General features: G+C 37.0%; 1 protein-coding gene across 5 annotated transcripts in view; it reads left to right on the top strand.

Moving 5' to 3' along the window:
• The window catches only part of MTDH (metadherin), a 60,645-nt gene that overhangs the window by 13,582 nt on the left and 24,240 nt on the right, over nt 1-22,823 (top strand). For 2 of the 5 annotated variants that reach the window (XM_008055896.1, XM_008055893.1), the window contains exons 2-7: nt 21-122; nt 14,261-14,345; nt 15,355-15,531; nt 16,935-17,000; nt 18,305-18,541; nt 21,510-21,599. In XM_008055896.1, the coding sequence (XP_008054087.1) occupies nt 21-122; nt 14,261-14,345; nt 15,355-15,531; nt 16,935-17,000; nt 18,305-18,541; nt 21,510-21,599 (757 nt within the window). The remainder of the gene's footprint in view (nt 1-20; nt 123-14,260; nt 14,346-15,354; nt 15,532-16,934; nt 17,001-18,304; nt 18,542-21,509; nt 21,600-22,823) is intronic. The other 3 variants (XM_008055897.1, XM_008055895.1, XM_008055894.1) reach the window with 2 other exon arrangements.

Genomic DNA, 22,823 nt, shown 5'->3' with positions numbered 1-22,823 from the left:
TTTTTTTGTTGTCTGTGCAGCCAAATGGACGGACTGTTGAAGCGGCTGAGGGTGAAGTTGTACGAACTTCTCAAAGTGTAACAGCAAAGCAACCACCAGAGATAGACAAGAAGAATGAAAAGGTAAGTTTGGGAGCATATGAAATTGTTTGTAAGGTTCTTAATAAAGAGAGTGACGAATTAAAATGATTTTCTGTTTCATAAGATTGTGCTTATTCCCTTCATTTAAAGAGAACTCTGAAAACCTGAATTAATCATAGTGGGTGGGTGGTGAAAGTTTATGTTGGCTTTTTTTGTATCTTTAAAGGAAGTATGTATCATCAAATATTTTAAACATTACTGTGGCATTAATAAGTAATTACTGTGCCAAAACAATTTATTCATAACTTCAACATCTTTTGTATAAGGTTCCAGATACATAACATACATACCTCATATTCAAAAACGTAATTGTATTCTGTGACAGTTTGCTCAGAATGAAATTAAACAAACAAACAAAAAAAACAGAATTGTATGTGTTATCTTTGTTAATAGTGTACCTCTAGCATAAAGAGCTTAGCAAAACTGTCCTATGGCATTTAGTGTTAAAATAGATTTGTGTTGGAGACATAATTGTCTACTTAGGAGACACAGACTTATACATTTGACAAAAGCAATGTTCTATACTCAGGTCATTACTAAAAGGTGTAGATGTGCACTTTGGTTTGGATGTGAAGTTGTCCAAATAAGACTATCTGTCATACCTCATTAATGGTACATTCCTTCGATTTTATTAATTTTCTACTGGCTGGTGTTAGAACTGACCCGTTTTTACTTGATTTAATTTAATGTAGGTTGAAAGTAAACAAAATGAGCAAACTCATAGCAGAGGTTCCTACTGTGAGAGACTTAAACTCCTTTAAGTACATGGAATTACCCATCCTCTCCCTTTTTTTTTTTTTTAATCCCTGTGGGTGCATAATCCATTTTCAGGAAATTCAGAAAACAAAACAATTACTGGCAGATATGTGGTTTATGGGAACCAGGTCCAGCCACTCCAGCCTCATGGAATAGTGGTATGAAACAGTTGCTACAGTTTCTTAATGCTTCCAGTTTCAAAATGTCTTTGAAAAAGTGGTAGAATCACTTCTCCCCCTGCAGGCTGGTGAATTTGGTCTAGAGCCAAAACATCTGCAGGTAGACTAACTTGAATTGAGGGATAGTTTGGGAAAATAATTAAATTTATGCCTGACTTTGCCTTTGGCAGAAAAGTAAATATTAAATGACTTGTATTAACAAATAAGCATATAGCATAAGGATTGTGAGCTTACAGAGTGAATAGCTGATATGCCTAATACAGGTTTACACATCTCCCACCTAGTGTTTTCTTATTCCCAGACTTTCTCTTTATTAGTGAACAGTGTGATAGTTATTCTGCTTCCACTCCCTGAATCATCCTGAAAATTCTGTAATTGGAATGATTAAGAAACTGCCAATAAACTTGTTGATTAACATGTATAGATTGAGTTATAAAATCACAGAGATTTTATATACATTTATGCATAATACAGCAGGCACCATGCAAGATGAGGTATGTGTGCATGTATATTTGCATATATCTAGTAGGAGTACCTGATTGAACACTTACTTGGTATATTTTTAAGACATTATAAAAAATAATGTATAGACATTATTTTATTTCTTTATCCTCACACAAGCTCTGTGGAGGTGTTATTATACTTATTTTATAAATGAGAAACCTAAGTCTTAAGTTCCCTAAGCTATAAAAAGTACAGTGAGTTCCAACCCAGAACCATCTGACTTCAAAGTCTATACTTTTTACTGCTTTATATTAGTACTAATACTCTCAAAAACTCTGCCAGTCACATAGTAATAGCCTCCAATTTACAGATAAGGGTACTGATGCCTAGAGAGATTTTGTAATTTCATTAATTTCATGACTTCTGAACTGGATCTGAACCCAGCTTATTGTGACACCAAAGCCCGTGCTCTTTTTATCACTTGAGAGTACTGCCTTTCAGTTGCTGTTGCTTTTTCAGTACAAAGTTTCTACCTTTGGTTTGTTCCCTATTTGACTGGACTTTTTGATTAATAAGGCCGGGCATGATGGCCTATGCCTGTAATCCCAGCACTTTGGGAGGCAAGGTACGAGGCTTGCCCAAATCCACAGGTTTGAGATCAGCCTGGGCAACTTGGCAAGAGCTTGTCTCTACTTCTTAAAGTGCCCAAGACATGACGCTGAGAGAAAAACAAATACATGATAATAGATATTAAGGTACATAAGTAGATCTAAGATATATTTCTTCATAAAGAAAGGTAATAAGAAGTCTAAAAAAAACCACCTATTTAAAATACACAAAAACATATATATAGGCCGGGCGCAGTGGCTCATCCCTATAATCCCAGCACTTTGGGGAGGCCAAGGTGAGAGGATTGCCTGAGCCCACGGGTTTAAGACCAGCCTGGGCAACTTGGCGAGACCTCATCTCTACAATAAATGAATAAAAAATTAGCTGGGCACGGTGGCGTGTGCCTGTAGTTCCAGCTACTTGAAAGGCTGAGATGGAAAGATTGCCTGAGCCCAGCAGGTCGAGGCTGCTGTGGCTGTGAGCATTCCACTACCCTCCAGCCTGGATGACAGAGTGAGATGCCAACTCAAACAAACCAAACCAACAAACAATATAATATGTACTACAATTCATAACTGGTATTTCTTTTTTGCTATCCTGCATTTTGAATTTATGCTTTTTAACTTGGTTAAGTTTTAAGTAACTCATTTCAGTTAATTTTTTATGGTGTTACACTATATATATGTGTTTTGTTTGTTTGTTTGTTTGTTTTTTGTTTTTTTTTTGAGTTGGAGTCTTACTCTGTTACCCAGGCTAGAGGGCAGTGGCACGCTCCCAGCCATCGCAGCCTTGACCTGCTGGGCTCAGGCAATCTTTCCACCTCAGCCTTCCAAGTAGCTGGAACTACAGGAGCACGCTACCATGCCCCACTTATTTTGATTTATTGTAGAGATGAGGTCTCACCAAGTTGCTTGGGCTGGTCTCAAACCCAGGCTCAGGCAGTCTTCTCATCTTGGCCTCCCAAAGTGCTGGGATTATAGGTGTGAGCCACCACACCTGGCCTATATATGTTTTTGTGTGTTTTAAATAGGTGGTGCTTTTTAGACTTCATATTACCTTTCTTTATGAAGAAATATGTCTTAGATCTATTTATGTACCTTAATGTCCATTGCCATGTATTTGTTTTTCTTTCAGTGTCATGTTGGGCACTTTAAGAAGATGATTTTTGCCCATAGAGTAAATTGTATTTCAACCTTTGATATTGATTACCTTGCCCTATCACTCAAGTAGGCCTTACAGATAAAGACTTTGTCTAGAAATTGCATTTGACAGAGGCTGTAGATCTTGAGTCTGTAAAGTAGGTTAGGCTACCACAGTTTTCTAGATCTTTATTTGGGTATGAAGGTCTGTGCTTCATTGATGATAGTCTCTAGTAGAGCACACATAGGACCATTTGCCAGACTGAATGCATTGTGCTAGTAGATGTTAAAGGCATGAAGAGAAATGTAAGATGTAATGAATCACTACCCTCAGAGAGTTTACAATCTAGTTAAGGAAAGGCAATCAAAGAGAAGATATCTAGTAACAGAAGGCATTAAGTGCCAAGTAGTCAGACTTGGCTACATAGCCAGAAAAGATGGACTTAATTGTAAGGACGGGGACAGTATTTCACTAAGAGAAGTGGGGAGACTTGAAATTTTGGGAGGGAAGAGAAACAAATGGAACACATAAGACTTTATTTAGATGAAACAAATGAACATACTGAAGGGAGAGCCCTAGAAAATTTTGGCTGCCAAGGTGGAGTAGGGATATGATAAAAACTTAGATGTGTTCAACTGGCAGCAAACAACATTTATGATTAATGAATCACTTTTGGATGTCTGATTGTAAGGGTCTGAATTAATGTAGAAATGTAAATATTGCTTGTAAGAAAAACAACAGAAGCAAAATGTTAGGATGAAGTCATCGGTGTCCACTGAAACCCTGATATCATTAGTTACAAGTATTAATGTCTTATATTTTTATGATGCTACACAATATACAAAATGTTTTCACATCTTTTAATCCTGATGAACAACTGTAAGGATAATGATAATATCCTTAATATCATTTGTATAGCTTAGTAAAAGTTTAGTGAATTGCCTAAGATCACATAGCTGGTAAGTTATGCTCCTTCAATTTCTCTAAGGTACACTTCTGAAAGTGTGGTCAGTGAACCTCTAGGAGGGGGGCTCAGGGATCCTTTCACTGGATCCCTGAAGACAAAACTATTTTTATAATAATTAAGACATTATTTACTTTTTTCACTTGTTGATGCTTGCACTGATGATGTAAAAGCAATAGTAGGTAAAACTGCTGGCTCCTTATCATGACTCAAGGCAGTGACACCTAACTACCACTCATTATATTCTTTGCTGCCATTTTACTCATAGTAGAAACGAAATGCTAATTTCACTTGTGTCCTTGATGAAGCAGTAAAAATGTTTATTAATTTTATTAAATCTTGATTGTTGAATACATGCTTTTTAATTCTGTATGATGAAATGGACTATATGCATAAAATATGCTTTATATTGAAGAATAATGGTTGTCTTGAAGAAAAACACTTGTGCAGTGACTCATGCTCATCTAGCCACTTGTTCATGTTACTCTTTTTACTTGAAAGACAAGCCGTGGTTGCTCAGACTTAAGTGTTTATAGATATTTTCTCAGAAATAAACAAGATGATATGTCAGCTAAAGGAAACTCATAGTATTTGTTGCAAAACTGATGAAGTGATTTGTTGCTAAGTAAAAATTGGGAGGAGGGGCACAACATCAATTAGGGTACATGATCCCAGTTGAGGTAAAGTGAGGTTCAGTGGGAGACCCGAACTTCACCTGTGTGTAGACCACTTATGTACCCAATCCTGACTTGTACCCCACATGTTTAAAGTACATACATACATACAAACAATTAAAAATTTGGAGATGAATGAATATCAGCTATCATGAGCTTGACAACTTTCCATTACTTACAGAATTTCTGATATCAGTTGTAATATTAACAAGAGTGATTTTTTTTTTTGAAAGTGTATCATATGATGCAATGTTTTAACATTTCGTAAGATCTTCGTAACTTAGTGAGCCAGTATTTTCCAGTGTGCCAGTGCTTGCATGTTATAAAATCATACAGAAAAGACTCGTTCAAGTGCAAGATATACCAATGGATTTTAATGTAATAGAGTATAGAAAGTTCATTGAGGCAGTTTCAGGTTTCACACGGCAACAACTTTTTTTTTTAATTTTAAAGATGTGGGGTATAATCCAGGCTTAGATACATAAATGGTCATCGCACAGGTGAAGTTTGGGCCTCTCATTGATCCTCGTTTTGCCTGGTTTGGGATCAGGTACTCTTATTAGTGTTATGTGCCCCTCCCCCCATCCTCCTGGGCGGTGGCCTGCTACTGCCAATCCCTTTCATGTAGTGTTATGGTAAACACGTTGCAACAACTTCTAAGAAACTACTACTTGATGAGTTTTGCTGTGATTTTTTTTTTCTCCCTCTACCTAAAACTCTTCATTGCCTTCCCATTTTTCTTACAAAATACTCTCTGATCTTTAACATGACATAAAAGCCCTACTTGCGTCACCAGTCTCATCTCCTACTTCTCATCCTTTCTAAGCTCCAGCCACATTGGTTTTCTTTCCTTTTTTGTTAAACAGTTTTATTTGAGATCCCAACACACACACACACACACACAAATTTTTTTTTATTGCAGTGATAGCAGTACAATTCTGTAAAAATACTAAAATTGTACAATTTTAGTATTTTTACAGAATTGTACTGCTATCACTGCAATATCACTGCAATAAAAAAAGTGTGTGTGTGTGTGTGTGTGTGTGTGTGTGTGTGTGTGTGTGTGTGTGTGTTGGGATCTCACTCTGTCGCCCAGGCTGGAGTGCAGTGGTACGATCATGGCTCACTGCAACCTTGACCTCCTGGGCTCATGTGATCCTCCTGCCTCAACCTACCCACCTACCCCTGTAGTTGGGACTATGGGTATGCGCCACCATGCCTGGCTAATTTTTTATTTTTTGTAGAGATGAGGTCTTGCTATGTTGCCCAGGCTGGTCTCTAACTCCAGGGCTCAAAGCAATCTTCCCACCTCAACCTTCTAAAGTGCTGGGATTACAGACATGAGCAACCATGCATGGCCAACCATAATCAAATTTTAGAACATTATCCTCACCCCAAAAAGAAATCTTGTGTCCATTAGCATTCACTCAGCATTTCCCCCTCGCCCCCATTTATCCCCAGCTGCTAGCAACTACTAATCTCAGTGTAGTGACAAGGAAGAATAATACCCACAATTATCTGAAGAAACTAGTAAAATACTCCTCCCTTTTCCAGCTGCATGTCTATATGTATGCAGCCTGATTTTCTTCATGTGCCTCAGTCAAAACAATGTATCACAATAAATGAATATAAAAGCAGTTATGTGAGTCCAGCTGTCTTAAGCTATACATTAAAGATATTTGCAAAATATAAGAGATGCTACTATTCTTACGAAAAAAGTTTTTTGTTTTGGAAAATATAGTTACATAGGCATAGTTATATAATTAGTTAATGATTATTTTGAAATATATGTAAACAATTTTTTATTTTAAATTGACAGTGTGATAGCTATCACCTCTGTAAACAAAGACTTTTTGACATCTTCGGTATCTTTTTTAGGAGGAAAGAAGTATGCTTTTTTTTTTGAGTTGGAGTCTCACTTTGTCGCCCAGACTGGAGTGCAGTGGCCGCTCCCTGTCACCGCAGCCTCGACCTGCTGGGCTCCGGCGATCCTTCCGCCTCAGCCTTCCGAGTAGCTGGAATTACAGGCATGCGCTACCACGCCCGGCTGATGTTTTTATTTATGTAGAGATGAGGTCTCGCTGCCCAGGCGGGTCTCGAACCCGCGGGCTCAGGCAATCCACTCACCTCAGCCTCCCAAAGGCGCGGGATTACAGGCTGAGCCACCGAGCCCGGCGAAGTATGCTTTTTTTAGGAGCAAAAGAGTTTGCTCAGTATCTAGCAGGCCAAAAACAAAATAATTTCAAGGCAACATGCATTTAAACATGCAGAAGCTGAAACAACTCTTAGCAAAACAGTATCTGCAAACCTAGAGAACTTACATATATTTGTGTTTTCCCTTCCATAATATATCTTAGAAACCACAGTTTAAAACCAGAGATTGACAAACCATGGCCAAATCTGGTGCTCTGCCTGTTTTTGTTTATAAAGTTTTGTTTTGTTTTTTGAGTTGGAGTCTCACTCTGTTGCCCAGGCTGGAGTCCAGTGGCACACTCACAGCCACTCCAGCATCAACCTGCTGGGCTCCGGTGATCCTTCCGCCTCAGCCTTTCAAGTAGCCAGAACTATAGGCATGCCTGGCTAATTTTTTATTTATTGTAGAGACAAGGTCTCGCCAAATTGCCTGGGCTGGTCTCAAACCCATGGGCTCAGACAATTCACTCACCTCAGCCTCCCAAAGTGCTAGGGTTACAGGCTGAGCCAATGAGCTCAGCCGTAAATAAAATGTTACTGGAACACAGTCACACAATGTTATTGTCAGTGGCTGCCTATGCACTATTGCAGCAGAGTTGGGTAGTTGCAATAGAGATCTTACAGTCTGCAAAACCTAAAATATTTCCTCTCTGCCTTTTTTCTCTCTGAATCCCTGGTTTAAACTCTCAGTGTAATTCTTTGGATTCATTAGATATTTTATCTGGGGTGATTTGCTGATCTTTTTAACATGAATTGGACATTGCTCTACCTTTCTTTATGCTTTGCAATTCTTTAAAATAGCAAAGTCTGCTAAGGGAGGACACTTAGCCATTTGAATAGATCTACTTTTGCTGCCAACTTTTACCTTTTGCCAGTCTAAGTGTCATCACTTTTTTGGTTATTGTCTCATATTAGAAATATCTTTCACATTAAGAAAATAAAGGTAAAGGTGGAGTTCAATTATGGCAATCATTTTTGTATGTTTTCTTTAATAACCAGGTCATGATTTTTTGAAATTTTAAGATCAATGAACTTGAGCAATTTAGTTGGTAGTTCTAGAACTAACTTCTTCAGCATGTGCTTTAAGACCACAGTCTACAAAGTGGAGTATATAAGATTTATTTGGATGAAGAAAGAAAATATTAGGCCTTCTGTTTTGTACTTAGGTGTTAATCAAAAAAAGTAAGCTTTACTCATATTTTATATATGTCTAGTTATTGGCATCCTAACATGGGATGTTAGAGGATAGTAAGACACCCTATAGGAAGGAAAAGAATGGGAAGCTGTAGTTGAAAAGGTTGGCAGGCTGGGTTTGGTGGCTTAGCCTGTAATCCCAGTACTTTGCGAGGCGAAGGCAGGTGAATTACCTGAACCCACAGGTTCGAGACCAGCACTGACCACTTGGCAAGACCTCGTCTCTACAATAAATTAAAAAATTAACTGGGCATGGTAGCATGTGCCTGTAGTTCCGGTTACTTGAAAGACTGAGGCGGAAGAATTGCTGGAGCCCAGCAGGTCAATGCTGGGGTGGCCATGAGTTGTGCCACTGCACTCCAGCCTGAGTGGCAGAGTGAGACTCCAACTCAAAAGAAAAGAAGAGAAAAGGGTGGCAGTAGTACCCTTACCTGTTCATTTGCTTATGGCATATTATGACAGATTGCAGTTTATGTGTCCTCCATTCAATAGCTAACTGTTTCACTATTTTAACTCCTCAAATCCTGGAGTTCAAGGCTGCAGTGAGCTGAGACGGAGTGCAGATCTTGTCTCTAAATAAATAAAAAGGTATATGGATAACAAATAGACTACAAACAAGCTACAGATGGCAGATTGAAATAATGCAAGCATAACATCTGAAAAATTAGAGTGAACACTGCTATTTTTAGTAAAAACTCTATCAGCCACGTCACCATGAGGCTATGATTATTTAATCAGATGTGATAAGTTGGCCCAAAATACTGAAATTATCAAGAAGGGTTTTTGAAATGAAAATATGTTTCTACCTTTGGTAAGAAACCATATTCAGTCATACTATGTCTTGACATAGTATGAATATCTTGCTAATGATATTCTGAAACTATCCCAATTAGCAAGAAATCTAAGCATTCAGAATGTAAAGACTGACCTCTGCAGCATTTGTGAAGATGTTTACTTATGCATTATACTATATGACAGAATTTTACTAAATATAATTATAAATGCTTAGGCACCTCTCTTGAGGTTTCTTTTTTAAATAGAGAAATACTAAGGGGAAACACTTGTTCCTTCTGCCATGGTAATTAGCAAAAAACAGTATTACAGCCAGCCAAAACACATTCATTTATCAGCGTATACTATTGGACGTAGCAAAAAAACATAGCTAATGATGTAAATAAATTAGAGCAAATCACACAGTCTGGGAGGGATAATGCACAGATGTTTCTAACATTGTAGCTTGGAAAACTTGCTAGATTCTGTTTTAATAATGAAATGCATACAGAAATATTTTTGTAAGCAACTAAAGAGAAGAGCTGTTCACAAAGACATATTCTTAACAGTAAACCATTAAACTTTTTTAAATGTTTGTGGGAGCTAGGCATTGTGGCATGCGCATATAGTCCCAGTTACTCAGGAGGCTGAGGCAGGAGGATTGCTTGAGCCCAATAGTTCAAGACTGCAGTAAGCTATGATCATGCCACTGCACTCCAGCTTGGGCAACCGAGCAAGACCCTGTCTTTAAATAAAAAGATTTATGTAAAAAATGAATAAAAACTACAAATGGAGAGGTTGCTTTGACTGAAATTTAATTAAAAATTTTTTTGGCAGTTAGGAAGGTAAGGTAAGTACCATGCATGAAATTCATTTAGCTACATTATTTCTAGAAAACTGCGCTGACAAAAGAGAAAAAAGCCAGATTGCAAATTGGGAGACTAGACTTTGAAACTGCAATAAAGGTGAAGGTGGTAATCATCTTTTATTCTACAGAGTGGATTCATTGACTACATTGTAGCAAAATACTTTTTAAAATACTTTTTAATAAAAGTTTTATAGTATTTTTTAGTAAAAGCATTTTAACACTTTTATAGCTGACCAGCTTTTTAAAATGAGCTACACATTTTTCTTTTCCTAAAATGAAGTGTTTCAAGTCTGTTAAATCTTTTTGATAATAATAAATGATTGTCTGCTTAGCAGATACTTTTTTTTAAGTCGGACTCATGGCTACTGTAGCCTCTACGCTGGTCTCAGGCGATCCTTCCATATCAGACTCTTAAGTAGCTGGGACTACAGGCACATGCCACCATCCCCGGCTAATTTTTTGATTTATTGTAGAGACGGGGTCTCGCCATGTAGCTCTGACTGGTCTTGAATCCCTGGGCTCAGACAGTCCTTCCACCTCTGCCTCCCAAAGTGCTGGGATTACAGGCGTGAGCCACCAGACTAACATTAGCAGATACTTTTAAAATGTATGCTTAATCTGTCCCTTCAAGGTTAAGGAAAGGTTATTTAGCAAGGTAATAAAAATTGCTGGTTTTTGAAGGAAACTCATGCAATGAAGACTATTCTAAAAAACGTACATCATTGTGTGATTTTGTTATTAAAATCATTTGTCTATGAGGTATGAAAATTCTCATACCTGCCCAGTTTGGGAGTAGCTTTCTAGTAGAAGAGCCTAGGCAACCTAGATTCTGGAACACGAGTACACTGTTCAGTTCTGGCTTCTACATGGACGGTGTGATCTTGGGCTGGCTAGTAATCACTTGTGTCTCCCTTTTATCATCTACAAAATGAAGTAAAGAGCATCTACATAGGGTTACTTTGAGAATTTAAATAGGTTCATTAGAAAGAACAATGTACTGTAATCCCAGCACTTTCGGAGGCCAAGGCGAGTAGATTGCCTGAGCCTGTGGGTTCGAGACCAGCCCGGGCAACTTGGTGAGACCTCGTCTCTACAATGAATAAAAAAATTAGCCAGGCATGGTAGCACACGCCTGTAGTTCCGGCTACTTGGAGGGCTGAGGCGAAAGGATCGCTGGAGCCCAGCCGGTCAACACTGGGGTAGCCACGAGTATGCCACTGCACTTCAGCCTAGGTGACAGAGTGAGGCTCCAACTCAAAAAAAAAGAAAAAGAAAGAAAGTACAAGGTAAACGAGAGCTATAAACCATATGTAAAAAAATGTTTTTCTTTTTTGTGAATCCATTTGTTAAAAATACCAAAAAAAAGTAGACCCTTTTGATTCAATTGCTGAAACAACATAATTGATGCTGAAGAAGATTAAAATTTGCTAGCTGAATTTCTACAAAAACCTTTGCATACGTAGAGAATGAGATTGAAAAATTAGTGTCATAATTTAGTAAGCATGGCCAATCGTGTATGTCCTTCATTTGATCTTACCTTCTTCAGATATTTCAGGTGTTTTTTTTTTGTTTGTTTGTTTGTTTTTGAGTAAGAGGCTTTCTGTTGCCTAGGATGAGTGCAGTGGCACGACCACGGCTACCGAAGCCTCCACCTGCTGGGCTCAGGTGATCCTTCCGTCTCAGCCTTCCAAGTAGCTGGAACCACAGGCACATGCCACAGTGCCCAGCTAATTTTTTGATTTATTAGAGACGAAGCCTAGCCAAGTTGTTCAGGCTGGTCTCAAACCTCTGGGCTCAGGCAGTCCTCTCACCTCCACCTCCAAAGTACCAGGATTATAGACGTGAGCCACCACACCCAGCCAGATATAACAGTATTTCATACCAGATACTCAAATGAACAGGCCAGGTGTCGTGGCTCACACCTGTAATCACAGCACTTTGGGAGGCCAAGGCAGGAGGATTGCTTGAGCCCAGGGAGCTCGAGACCAGCCTGAGTGACACAGTGAGATCTTCTCTCTCCAAAAAAAAATTTTTTTTAAATGAATGATTTTAGAAGATAGGCAAAAGTAATGAAGCACTGGGTGCAGTGGCTCACTCCTGTAATTCCAGCACTTTGGGAGGCGGAAACGAGAGGATTGACTGAACCTAGGAGTTTGAGACCAACCTGGTCAACTTGGTGAGACCTCATCTCTGCAATACATCAAAAAACTAACCAGGCATGGTAGTACATGCTTGTAATTCCAGCTACTTGGAAGGGTGAGGCAAAAGGATCGCCTGAGCCTAGCAGGTCAAGGTTGCAGTAACCATGAGCGTGGCACTACACTCCAGCCTGGACAACAGAGTGACATTCCAACTCAAAAAAAAATATTCATTCATATTGCTTTCACTAAAAATAGTTTTATTTTGCAAATGTATACACCATCAGTGTAGTTGAATATGTGTAAAACTTTTTTTTTAACTTGGGGTTTCACTCTGTCAGAGAGGCTGGAGTGCAGTGGCACCATCACAGATCACTGCAGCCTCAACCTCCTGGGCTCAGGCAATCCTTCTGTCTCAGCCTCCCAAATAGCTGGGACTACAAGACACAGCACCATTTCCAACTAGTTTTTTAAATTTTTTGTAGAGACAAGATCTCACTCTGTTGCCCTGGCTGGTCTCGAACTCCTAGGCTCAAGCAGTCCTCCTGCTTCAGCCTCCCAAAGTGCTGAGATTACAGGCATGAGCCACTACACCTGGCCAAATATAAAACTTATAAACATTTTGGAGTATACGCACAATCTTTCCCATAGAAGAACAACAACAAATAATTAAATAAGTTTATTTAACCCACTATTATTATAAGAGTGAGTAACAAACCCCTTCATCTGGCGTATTTAGGCATTTAAGTGAGTTGCTCTGTATTCCATACCTGGGTTAGCTGGGTGTTAACATTGCTTTTTTGTATATTTTGAACAGCTCCTTCTAATGAGATTTTAGAATTTTCTGAATTTATTTTATGTTCATTATAATTTTCTGAGGAATTGTCAATCCATCTTATTTAGCATATATTCTTTAGCAGTTTTGGAAAGTGGTAATAGTGAATCTAGTGATTATTCATTAAAGCTTTTTTGGCCAGGCACAGTGGCTCACACCTGTAATAGTAGCATTTTGGGAGGTCAAGGCTGGGAGAGGTGAGATCACTTGGGTTCAAGACCAGCCTGGGCAGCATAGTGAGACCTCATCTCTACAAAAACTCAAAAAATGAGCCACTCATGGTTGCGTGTACCTGTAGTCTCAGCTACTTGGGAGGCTGAAGTGGAAGGATCACCTAAGCCCAGGAGGTTGAGGCTGCAGTGAGCCATGATTGTGCCACTGTGCTCCAGTCTGGATGACAGGATGGTTCCCCGACTCAAAAAAAAAAAAAAAAAAAAAAAGAAAATGGCTTGTAACTAAGATAGAATCTCTTATTAATTTGTAAATTTAACTAAGATAATGTATATAAATACATAGCTGATCTTAATAAATGGCTAAATGAGTGATTACAAAGTGTAAATAAAAACTACTTTATGAATGTTAATTATCTTGTGGGAGCTCTTATCTAAATTCAGAAATCATGGCTTTATGGAGTTTTTAGTAAGCTTTTGAAAGGATAAAATATTAGCAGAAGGGAGTTGGAAGATCATTTCAAAATACCTATATCTTGTATATGTGTAGGTATTTTATCTTTACTGAACTATTAAACATCTGTATATACAAATCCTAGGTATTTTTACGTTGCTTTGAAACTGACAAAATATTACCTACTTTGTACAAGTAGCTCATTAATTTGTTATAGGGTATATCAGCAATCTGCTTTATGCAGTCCAAAAACCAATAATTGGTACATCACTTTTTGTGTGAATCTGTTGCAATAGGTTTTAATTTTATTGCTCTGAAAACGCCGTATTTCAGTGCCTTGTTTATGATATAACTTAGGATAGCATGATGTCTAAGAGCATAGACTGGAACCAAACAGACCAAGCTCCTAATATGACTTCGCAATACAGCCTATTTGATAGTTAACATCTCTAAGTTTTCATTTCCTCATCTCTAAAATGAGTCTAATACCTTCTTAAGTAGTTTTTTAAGAAGGAATAAACAAGAAAATGAGTGCAGAATACTTACCTCACAGTAATGACTCAATAAATGATAGCCTCTTGTTATTATTGCCACTTAATATGTTAAGTTTTTTAAACCAAACATTACATTTTTTTCGTTGTCAGCACCATACATTTTATTATGTATTTTACTGACTCCTACCTCTTCAAAAACATAACAAAATATTAAGTAACATTCTATTTTACTTTCAGTCAAAGAAAAATAAGAAGAAATCAAAGTCAGATGCTAAAGCAGTGCAAAACAGTTCACGCCATGATGGAAAGGAAGTTGATGAAGGTACTTGAGCAAGGGAAAGGACTGTAGAACATTTTTAATCTTTTTTTTTTTTTAACCAAAGTGTATTATATAAAAGCTGCATTTGTTTCACTTAATTTTGAATCTAGCTCTTTTTTATTACTATAAGTTTTAATACATAGATCTGTGAAATTGTTAGGAAACACTTTTGTTAAGGATTCAGTAGTGCTTTTTCTGAAGGGAACTGCCTTGAAATTTAAGGTCAAGCTCAAAACTTTAAGTAATTGAAAAGCCATTCATCTTATCTTTTATTTCCTGGAGTGTTTGGTTTTCCTCCATTGTTCTTAAAGTATATCATTTCTGAAAGGCTGTATACAAAATTCTTGAGTAAACCATTTATTATCATCACCTAATAAACCCATGCATGACACTCTCCTAGCACTTCTACACAGCAGGATAAAAGATACAATGTGAGCCAGGCACAGTGGCTCACTCCTGTAATCCCAGCAATTTGGGAGGCTGAGGCAAGAGAATTGACTGAGCCCTCAGGTTCAAGACCAGCCTGGGCAACATGGTGCGACCTTGTCTCTACAATAAAAATAAAAATAAAAAATTAGCCGAGCATGGTAACTCACGCCTGTAGTTCTATCTACTTGGAAGATTGAAGCGAAAGGATCGCCTGAACCCAGCAGGTCGAGGCTGTGGTGGTCATGAGCATACCACTGCACTCCAGCCTGGGCAACAGAGTGAGACTCCAACTCAAAAAAAAAGATATGCAATATGTCTTGTATCTATCACTTTTTGTAAGCCATAGATGACAGATTTGGTAAAAATTACCAGAATAAATATTAGCAGTTTGTTGCCTAAAAGAACATAATGAGATTAGAATAAATTCTTAAGATAAATTAATATAATTAGCACTCTTGGTTTTTAGCTTAATATCTAAATTTATTATGATATTTTGTGTGTTCCATCTCTCTTTCCCCCAAAAAACTACAACTGTTTTGTCTTTCCCTTACTGAATAACATTTTTTTTCTGGGGCTGTGTCAGGAGCCTGGGAAACTAAAATTAGTCACAGAGAGAAACGACAACAGCGTAAACGTGATAAGGTGCTGACTGATTCTGGTTCATTGGATTCAACTATCCCTGGGATAGAAAATACCATCACAGTTCCCACCGAGCAACTTACAACTGCATCATTTCCTGTTGGTTCCAAGAAGAATAAAGGTATATTAGTGGAACATAAGAGTGGTACATCAAATCAAACTCCTTTTATTCAGATGTACAAAATACCATTATGTCAAAATCTATTTTGAACTGATAACATCATCATGCTGAAAATCCTTCTTTGAGAGAGTTTTGTGAACTATGTATTGGTTTGCCTAATACCAGCAGTGTTACTTGTTACATATTGCTTAATGAAGTTAATATATGCCTTTCTGCCTAGAGTCACATGAGAAAATGATGTTGCCTCTTTTCCTCGTGTGTATCACTTTGCCCCAATTCTCTTGCATCTCCATTTCTTACAGTGGATAAGATGTTTATCAGATGAAAGTATTTGTCACCATTCTGCATGTTACACACTTCTTTCCAAGCTGAAACAAGCATGTTCTGGTTAGTGCAGGTTGTGTCTGAATTTCTTATCACCCCAGCTTTTTGAGAGTGTTATAGGCATTTGATACAGCTAGACCAGAAGTTCAAGGATTATTGCGCTAATGTTCTTTCTCCCAAGTATTTTACACGTTCATACTATCCAATTCTGATGGCTTCTTGGTAGCTTTTTACATTGCCATTGTTTTTTACCCTGGAGACACCAGTCTGCAAAGTGATACTATCCAACTTGCTTGAAGGCATTGGCTTATCTTCTTTGTCTTTTTGTTAATGACCTTCCTATCTTCCCACCCCCTTTTGTTTTCAGGCCACTTTCTTAGCCTTGTTACCTTTTACTTTTTTGCATGATAACTTGGTGGAGTTTGTTGCCATGGTACAGCGTTGACTTCTGTTTACATGTTTTCACTGTCGTGTGTTAGTAATTTTATTGGCAATTCTTTTTCACTGTTTTGTGCTTGCCTTGCTGGCACAATCCTATGTCATGCTGGGTTTTTAATACATTATGATCATTATGCTTTTTAGTGTCAGAGAAACAGTATTTTTGTGTTATAACATGTATTCTCACTTTTTGCCATATTTCCTAAATGCTAGTCCCAAATACTGGCAAAGTTCTTCATAAATTGATGTGTTTGCCTCCAGGATTGCTGAAAAGGCAGCAGATTTTGTCGAGAGGTGGCAAAGTCGAATCCAGTTACAGAGCCCAATGCTCCAGTTCCTACTTTTAAAGAATCTTGATAACTGTTACAGAGTAGCAAATTCTGTCTGTACTTGTCAGTTTTCCAGGTTCTTTATTGACATTTTAGTTGACTAAGAATATGGTGTCTAGAGAATTCTGTTTCTTACAGACGTGTAAAATGTGTTATAAAATTTACTTTTTTTTTCCAGTGGAAGAATTTAGCATGTAAAGGGGCAAATTTATTATAGGTAATAAATAAAAATTAATTTGTATGTTACTCCTTATTTACTGTGCATAGTGGCCTATTTTAGTATTAAATAAATTTTATTTCTGTTTCAACCAGGTGATTCTCATCTAAATGTTCAAGTCAGCAACTTTAAGTCTGGAAAAGGAGATTCCACACTTCAGGGTGAGAGAAATTACATGTAACTTAAATTGAAGGCCCATGAAAATAGAAATTTATATACGTGTCTCTTTCCTCACATGAATGATGCAGAAGGAAAGAAAAAGTCTTTAAAATGATTTTTAATTACTAAAGTAACATAATCACAGTCTAGAGATTTTGGAAAATAGATAAACAGAAAAATCATTCCCACTTCTAACAGTCTTTGGTATGTTCTAGTCTTTTCCCCTCATATATAAAAACATTATTTTAGTAGTAGTTTGTATGCAATTTTGACTTGCTGATATCATTTAAGCCAATAGATAAGAAGGATCTTTGTTGGACTTGGGTTTAATGTAGGCACATATGGAATAAAAGGCTTTACTCTTGTATAGTAAGAAAAACACCTTAGTTTCTATAATTGTTAAACTGCTTCCTTGACAGTATCAAATATTTAACAATAAATGAACTATAGTCTTAAGTTTTTTATTGTTTAACAAATAGAAAATATATTTTATTTACTCATTTATGATAAATATTGAATTAAGTAGAGTGTTATAGCTGACCTAAAAACAAAAGTGTTGTAAAACATATATTTCAAAATGAAAAAAGTGCCTCTGCATTTCAGAATTGTTCAAGGCTTATTCTTAGCAGTGACAGCTTCATTCATGCCCATGGTTCTCAATCCTGGCTATACATTACAGTCACTTAGGAAGCTCTAAAAACAACACATACATAGTCAATAATGCCTAGAGATGTTTAAAAAAAAAAACACATACACTCATATATAAAAAGATGTACTTATAGACACATATACACACAATTCACATACGTACTGATACCTGGACTCCACTACAGAAAGTCTGATTTTAATTAGTCTGGGCTGAGGCTCCACAGTCTATTTTTAGGAAATTTGTCAGTTAATTTTAATGTGCAGCCAGGTTTTAGAATCATTGCTTTATACATAATATGATATATATAAATATCTAAGGAAAGTTGTAACTAAGGCTATGTCTTCATATTCTTAGTGGGTGAGTATCCCAGAATGTGTCATTTTCCTGTTTGCTCTGTTGTACTTCTCTTCAGCACGTCGTTCTGCTTTTGAAGACTTCACTAGGATATATGTTATGTCCAAAGCTCCTACAGTTTTTAAATTAAACAGCACTCTAAAGAGTCACTTTAAAATGTATGTTTATCGTTAAAGCTCAAAGTATTTAGCTTTGGGAAATAAATGATAAATGTATGTCAAGCAATTATAGAAATTTGAAAGTATCCCAGTTTTAACAAGAAGTCATGTACCAGCTTTTAATCTTTCTTTTCTTTTTTTTAAGTTTCTTCAGGATTGAATGAAAACCTCACTGTCAATGGAGGAGGCTGGAATGAAAAGTCTATAAAACTCTCCTCACAGATCAGTGCAGGTGAGGAGAAGTGGAACTCTGTTTCACCTACTTCTGCAGGCAAGAGAAAAACTGAGCCATCTGCCTGGAGTCAAGACAGTGGAGATCCTAATGCAAATGGCAAAGACTGGGGAAGGAATTGGAGTGACCGTTCAATCTTTTCTGGCATTGGTAAGAACTGTTAGAAAATTTTACATTTATTTAAAATTGCAAATCTTGTACATTTTAAACTCTCTAGGGATGGAGGGAACATATGAATAAAAAAATTAGTAATATCATACAGAAATAATAGCAATAACTAACTCATCTCAGGTCTTTTTCATGGCGCAAAATAAGTGAAAAATAGACCAGACGCAGTGGCTCACGCCTGTAATCCCAGCACTTTGGGAGGTTAAGGCAGAAGGATTGCTTGAGCTCAGGAATTCAAGACCTGTTTGGGCAACATAGTGAGACTTTGTCTCTACAGCAAATCAAAAAATTAGCCAAGCATGGTGGTGCACACCTGTAATCCCTGCTACTTGGGAGACTGAGGAGGAAGAATTACCTGAGTCCAGGAGGTTGAGGCTACGGTGAGCTGTGATCATACCACCGTGCTCCAGCCTGGGCAACAGAGTGGGACCTCAAAAAAAGTTTTTAAATTTATAAACTTTTAAAAAATAACAGTGTTTATCATTTACTCTTTACACAGTGCTTTCACATATTTCATCACATTTGATTATTAGTGTAGCTAACTGGCATAATTGTGTAGATTCTTAGTAAGTTGATACATGTGATTTGTGAGCAAACTTTTTAATTAGTTTCAACAGTTCTCTAAATAAAAATAGTACATGGAAGTACAGTTAATAGCATTCATTTATGGAGTATTTTATAGTCTACAAAGTGCCTATTTGTAAATTTCCCCTGGATTTTAGTATTAAAAACTAGTCGTTGAGAAGTTTATTTCTGTTGAAAGCCATCAAGTTAAAAGCAACTTTTCATTTTCGTGTGTGTGTATTATAGAAATCAACATTAAATGTAGAAAACTGCAAAAAGATAAGGAAAACCCCACTGTTGCCATTGTACCACCCAGTGACAATCAGTTAGTATCTTATATTTCTTTATGGTATAGTTTTGTTTTTGTTTTTCATGTTCCCACCCCCTCCCTTAACATTTTCTTACTGTTAGTAAGTGTATTTACTTAATGGCCCTATAATGTGTAAGCATGAAATAATTTACTTAACTATTTCTATATTTTTATTTTTTTAACCATTGTAGATAATGTTGCATTGAATATATTTGTTAGGGGTTATCTCTTTAGGATAAAATCTAGAGAGTGATACTGGGTTACAGGGATTATGAATGTTTATAATGCTCTACTACATATTGTCTAAGTATTTTCTAAGAGAGTTATTCTAATTGATACTCTTAGCATCAGTCTAAGTGCCCATTTATCATATGCTTACTAAGGTAGGGTATTCTCTCTTTATTTTAATCCTTTCTAATTTGATAAATAAAAAATTGTTTTGGTTAACTTTTTTGATAGGCAAATAAATTGTTTTGGTAAACTTTTTTAAATTGCTAATGAAATTGAATATTTTCCCACAACTTTCTTGGTCATTCTATTATTATATTATGAATTTTCTGTTCATATATTCTTTACTCAAGTGTCTAACGGCCTCTTATTGTCTTTTTTTAATCAAGTTATAATTTCTTGTGAATTAAACTTACAACTTTTTCTCTTGTGCTTACTATAGATTGTTGTTGTTGTTAGTTATTTCTTTTAATGGGGGGAAGCAATAGACAATAAAAAGTTTTTAGTGTGTAAGTAGAAAAAAATTGTTCTTCCTTTGTTAGCTTTTCCAATCACTTTTTTCAATGCTAGCACCTTCAAAAATCAAACTCTAGATTATATACTAATACCGTTCTCAAGCTTGCTTTTTCCTCCTCTTCCACTGTATACAAAAATTGTGTAGAGATATAGTTAGTAAAAGAATGGCCATGTTTTGTGAAGTAATTTTAGGAACTGTGACCTTTTTAGATATTTGCAATTTGCTTATAAAAGCTACGTAGTTTTTTTTGTACTATTTAAGTAGGACGTAGATTAGATGGTTCTTGCTTAATGTTGCCATAGATAAAATAAGCAGCAGAGTTCCTGCCTATGTGGACTAGAACCTTTACTGAAATCAAAAGGGAACTAGATTAAATTAGATTCGTAATGGGTCACTGAAAAGAGACAGGTATGACTGGTCTCATGGAGGTTTATGTAAAATACTCATATATAAGAAAGCAATGTCTAGCCGGGCTCGGTGGCTCAGCCTGTAATCCCGCGCCTTGGGAGGCTGAGGTGAGTGGATTGCCTGAGCCCGCGTGTTTGAGACCCACCTGGGCAACTTGGTGAGACCTCATCTCTACAATAAATCAAAAAATTAGCCAAGCGTGGTAGCACGCACCTGTAATTCCAGCTACTTGGAAGGCTGAGGCGGAAGGATTGCCAGAGCCCCAGCAGGTTGAGGCTGCGGTGGCTGGGAGCGGCCACTACACTCCAGTCTGGGCGACAGAGTGAGACTCAAACTCAAACTCAAAAAAAAGAAAGCAATGTGTAGAAAATATTGAGAAGGTAACATGGTATAGAGAAATGAGCAGAGACTAGTTCTGACAGATCTATTAAGTGTAAATCCCTTTTCTTCTAATGCTAGCTTTCGTGGACATTTAAGCTAGTTATTTAGCCTGTATGAACCTCATATTTAAGTAATAATGAATGTCAAGTACCAAGTTCAGCCTGGCCCAAGGTAGTTGCTTAATTGTGATAGATAATAAGGTAGCTTGATACAGTGGAAAGAGCATGGGTTTTGGGGATTCACTTAAGTTGCAGTGGTGGCTTAGCTGTTTTCTAGCTATCAGCAGTCACTTCACTGCTCTGAAATTGCCTAACAGGGTTGCTATAAGAATTAGAAGTGTTTGATATAAGAGGCCCAGATTACTAAATACTAAATATTCATTGAATAATAGGTACTCAGTAAATAGTAGTTACTGCTGTATTAAGTGGTTCTGATTTCTAAGGTTATCTTTAAGTGTTGTTATCATAGTTTTTAAACCTATACATATCTTTCAAGTCTCATTGCAAATTGAAGGTTCCAAGTGACGTTCTTTATTTTAACAGCTGCTTGGTCTAGTGTGGATAGGGGAATGAATACCTCTGAACAGAATTCTGCTTCTTTTGCATCTTTCACACTTAACTCTGCTGTTTCTGGTATGTGAAAACAGTCTTTCATTTAGTTAACAAAAAAAATTTCTTTTAAATTAACTTTGGTACTTGTTATTTGAAAAACTAATAAACATCAAGAGTACTACTATCAATATAAATAATAGATGTATAAAGTGGCAGAGACCTTTAAAATAGAGAAAAAGAGCTAAATTCTTATGTGCAAGTAGCTTAGTTCCCTTCTGTGGACAAGTAAGGAAGATTCTGTGGACAAGTAAGGCCTAAGATCACTGTCAGCTCATTGGCACACAGACAAATGCACATGGAAGGCCTTCCCTTCAGGGTTCATATTCTGCTGCTGCTAGTTGCAATTTGGCATTGTATTTCTCTATTCGCCCTCACTCATCGGACCCCATATAATTACTCTGAGTATCTGTTGATTTAGAAAATACACAGTTTCTAATAAACTACTATCAGTTCTACATTACTTAAATGAATATGCCTTTTATTATTTTCTTAATTTTATTTTTGAGTCAGAGTCTTACTCTGTTGCCCAGGCTAGGGTGCAGTGACATGTTCACAACCACCACAGCCTCGACCTGCTGGACTTAGATAATCCTTCTGCTTCAGCCTTCCAGGTAGCTAGAATTATAGTCATGCACTACCACACCCAACTTTTTTTTTTTTTTTTTTTAGAGATGAAGTCTCGCCATGTTGTCCCGACTGGTCTTGAACCTTGGGTTCAGGCAGTCCTCTTACCTCGCCTCTCCAAAGTGCTGGGATTATAAGCATGAGCCACTGTGCTTGGCAGATGCCCCTTTTATTAGTCAGATATGTATTTAATAACTATTACATAAATGTAGGAGACATTGTTTAGTTTGCAATGCCTGGTTCTCATTGGAATTCATGAACCCAGTTGCTAATTATGCAGTTCCATAGTGTCTAGAATTATTACCCTAGAGCAGGGGTTAGCAGACTTTTTCTCCAAAGGACCAGATAGTAAATATTTTAGACTTTGTGAGCCACATGGTCTCTGTTGCAGCTACTCAACTCTGCCATTGTAAAAGCAACCAGAGACAATAAATAAGAAAATGACTGTGTCTAGTTCTGAAATATTATTCTTTTGATTTTTTCCAACCATTTAAAAATGTAAAACTATTTTTTTGGTTCATGAGGTGTACAAAAACTAGGTAGTTGAATTTGGCCTACAGGTCGTAGTTTGCCAAACCCTGGTCTCATAGACCGCATTTCTTTTTTTTTTTTTTTTTTTTG

This window comes from Carlito syrichta, unplaced genomic scaffold, assembly GCF_000164805.1.
Source record: "Carlito syrichta isolate Samal-C Ts95f unplaced genomic scaffold, Tarsius_syrichta-2.0.1 Scaffold302021, whole genome shotgun sequence".
NCBI classification, from domain to species: domain Eukaryota; kingdom Metazoa; phylum Chordata; class Mammalia; order Primates; family Tarsiidae; genus Carlito; species Carlito syrichta.
The sequence above is the reverse complement of the archived record's forward strand: the minus strand, read 5'-3'. Positions and strand labels throughout refer to the sequence as shown.